This window comes from Siphateles boraxobius, unplaced genomic scaffold, assembly GCF_051911475.1.
Source record: "Siphateles boraxobius isolate OS27281-9 unplaced genomic scaffold, OSU_SipBor_1 408, whole genome shotgun sequence".
Classification (NCBI taxonomy): domain Eukaryota; kingdom Metazoa; phylum Chordata; class Actinopteri; order Cypriniformes; family Leuciscidae; genus Siphateles; species Siphateles boraxobius.
In genome coordinates, this window is record NW_027509040.1 from 1 (window position 1) to 2500 (window position 2500).

General features: G+C 36.4%; 1 protein-coding gene across 1 annotated transcript; it reads left to right on the plus strand.

Annotated features, from left to right (window-relative positions):
• The first annotated feature begins 331 nt into the window (after nt 1-331).
• On the plus strand, nt 332-1843 carry LOC143706077 (thymosin beta-11-like). Its single transcript, XM_077197625.1, has 3 exons — nt 332-490; nt 1188-1300; nt 1390-1843. Exons 2-3 carry the CDS (start codon nt 1201-1203, stop codon nt 1422-1424), a joined length of 135 nt encoding a protein of 44 aa, XP_077053740.1. The 5' UTR covers nt 332-490; nt 1188-1200; the 3' UTR covers nt 1425-1843.
• Nucleotides 1844-2500: the final 657 nt, after the last annotated feature.

Below are 2500 nucleotides of genomic sequence, written 5' to 3' on the forward strand. Positions count from 1 at the left end.
GTGACCTAGCGACTAGTTTGTACCAAATCTTGCCTACTCTTCTGCTACACATACTCAAAAGTATATAGGCTACTACTTATTCTTCACAAAAACAGTAGTCTACATAGCATTCTTGTAGGGCATAGTCCAAGAAGGCGAATGTGATGTTTGTAGTGTCCACTAGATGTCAGTGTCGCACAACAGAGGGCGTCGTTCACTTCAAAGTCAGCATATGACGCTAATACGCTAATACGACTTCCTTGTACGTTTTCTCACTGCTAAATTCTCAAATAACTGAATATTTCCGTACTTCCTTGGACTAAAATGCTTTCCTCATATAGTTGGCTGTGTTATAGATTCTCGCAGACTCCGCGGAGTAATGATTCATCTAACGGTCGGGTGACGTCACTCGCGTGATTTGCATATCTCTGGTTATAAATGCTGTGATTCTGCGCTTTCCCTCACACTGCTGCAGGAGAATAAACCCCTTCAACTACCAACACACACTCTGGTAAGCGCTAGAATCTCTCTTTTGCCTTTTAAATACTCTTATATAGCATAACATCATGCGTTTTTTTGTTTATAATCTCTTCATTATACTCTAGATTAGTTTTTTTTACACGCTACTTTTCTCACGCGCACATTTGGCGAATGTATTTGTGGCATAAATGCATCCGCTTTACAGGAAATGTGACTGTTAATCGCTAGATTATGTGATTTTTGCGATTTATGTATATCAGAGACAATAGATGCATGTATTTTCTTTGTTCAGGAATGATTAAGCGTGATCACTTTTTACATTCCACGCCTCAAATATGGCATAATTGTTCGGATAAATATGCTCAGATAAGTGCAAAAGCAGAAAGAATGTTTTTCCTGATGGAAACGTTGATATGAAGTGAAAAATGAGAGAATGAGCAGGAAAGGGCGGTGGTTTCTCAAGACTGTGATGCAACAGCAGCGTTTCCTTTTACCACACTTACTGCGTTACTGCACTTTTGGTCTTTAGTTCTTTTATAAAGCATATTTAGATTATTTAGTCATGCATTAAACGTAATATCTAACCAAATACCAAATTTTTGGGAAATATTTGGAAAAAGCCCGTACTTTTCAGTCACTTATGTGAATATTAATGGAGATCGTCATGTGTGTGTGTGTGTGTGTGTGTGTGTCTTTCTCAACATTAATAGCAATCCATTTCTTTTCAGACCTACTGCAAACATGTCTGACAAGCCAAATCTTGAGGAAGTGACCAGCTTTGACAAAACCAAGCTGAAGAAAACAGAAACTCAGGAGAAAAATCCTTTGCCGTCAAAAGAAAGTAAGAATCCGCACACTTTCCTTATGAGGAAGGAACAAGAAATGATGATTATTGACCCCAATAACACTTTGTTTGCTCTTGTTTTACAGCCATCGAACAGGAGAAACAGGCGGAATCGTCATGAAACTCGTTCTCCTCACTTCTATGCACTGTACATTCCACATTGCCTTCTTTTTCACGTCTTTTCGCTGTTTAACTTTTAACGGAAAAATATGACCTAAGTCGCATTGTGATTGGACAACCAAAAAAAAAATTTAAAAAAAATGCAGACGACCGTACAAGCCCTTTTTGTTTCTGTGCCCACGATCCTCTTTTTGTAAACCGCACCACTGATATTCTGATGAAGATTGTTGATACGGATGAGGATGGCGAGGAGGCGTGGCCGGGGGCGGGGCCAAGGATTTGAGTGACACGTAACAGAGACACACTCTTGTAACATCTCTGCTCAAATGCTTTAAAGTCATGCAGTGTTTTTTTTGTATGTTGACGTCTTGGAATGCACAATTTTTGTTTTGTAATGCAAATAAAAGTCTGTAATATTCAGATGGATGTCTTTTTAGTGTTTATTCTGTGCTTGTCGCTTTCAACTGTGTCGTTTACAAAGAGTGAAGTACAGCCTACACCTTATTTTTTTTTTAAATCTATTTAACTTTTTTCTATTTAAGGAGTGCTATAAGGATTTTGAAAATATATCAAAGTAATGAAATTGAAAATAGTATTCTTTTTTGCAAAAAATTCTGGCCTATTATGAAGTTTAGAGTTTAGGATGAGCCAGGAAAAAAATTTGTTACAGTAAAATTTCAATATTTTTTAGTTTTTTCTAGACCTAGATATTACAGATGTACAAAAGTGACGTGCAGAGGGGTTATTTGTTTTTAATGACACTACAAGATCGATTAATTCATCAAATATGTTAAATACAAGGAAAGAACAATCACTAAACTTGGTTAAGGTGTTAATATACCAAAAGTGTTTGGCTAAAAAACTCAAACTACTATGCAAAAAGGAAAAAGCAAGCATTGACTACAACATAATCACTTATTAATATCTGGTTTATTCTCTGTTTTAGCATGTGTTCATAATTTCTTTGTATGACAGGCTGGACAAAAATGATGTTTGTCATGTTTCATAGCGTTATTATCACAGATCAAACAATCGACTCCAAGCACAACTACGCAATATGACTACAACATCTATAAT

Coding starts and splice junctions, on each gene's coding strand:
- LOC143706077 (XM_077197625.1), top strand. CDS start 1,201: ATGTCTGACAAGCCAAATCTTGAGGAAGTGACCAGCTTTGACAAAACC. Junction 1,301..1,389: donor TCCTTTGCCGTCAAAAGAAA/GTAAGAATCCGC, acceptor CTTGTTTTACAG/CCATCGAACAGGAGAAACAG.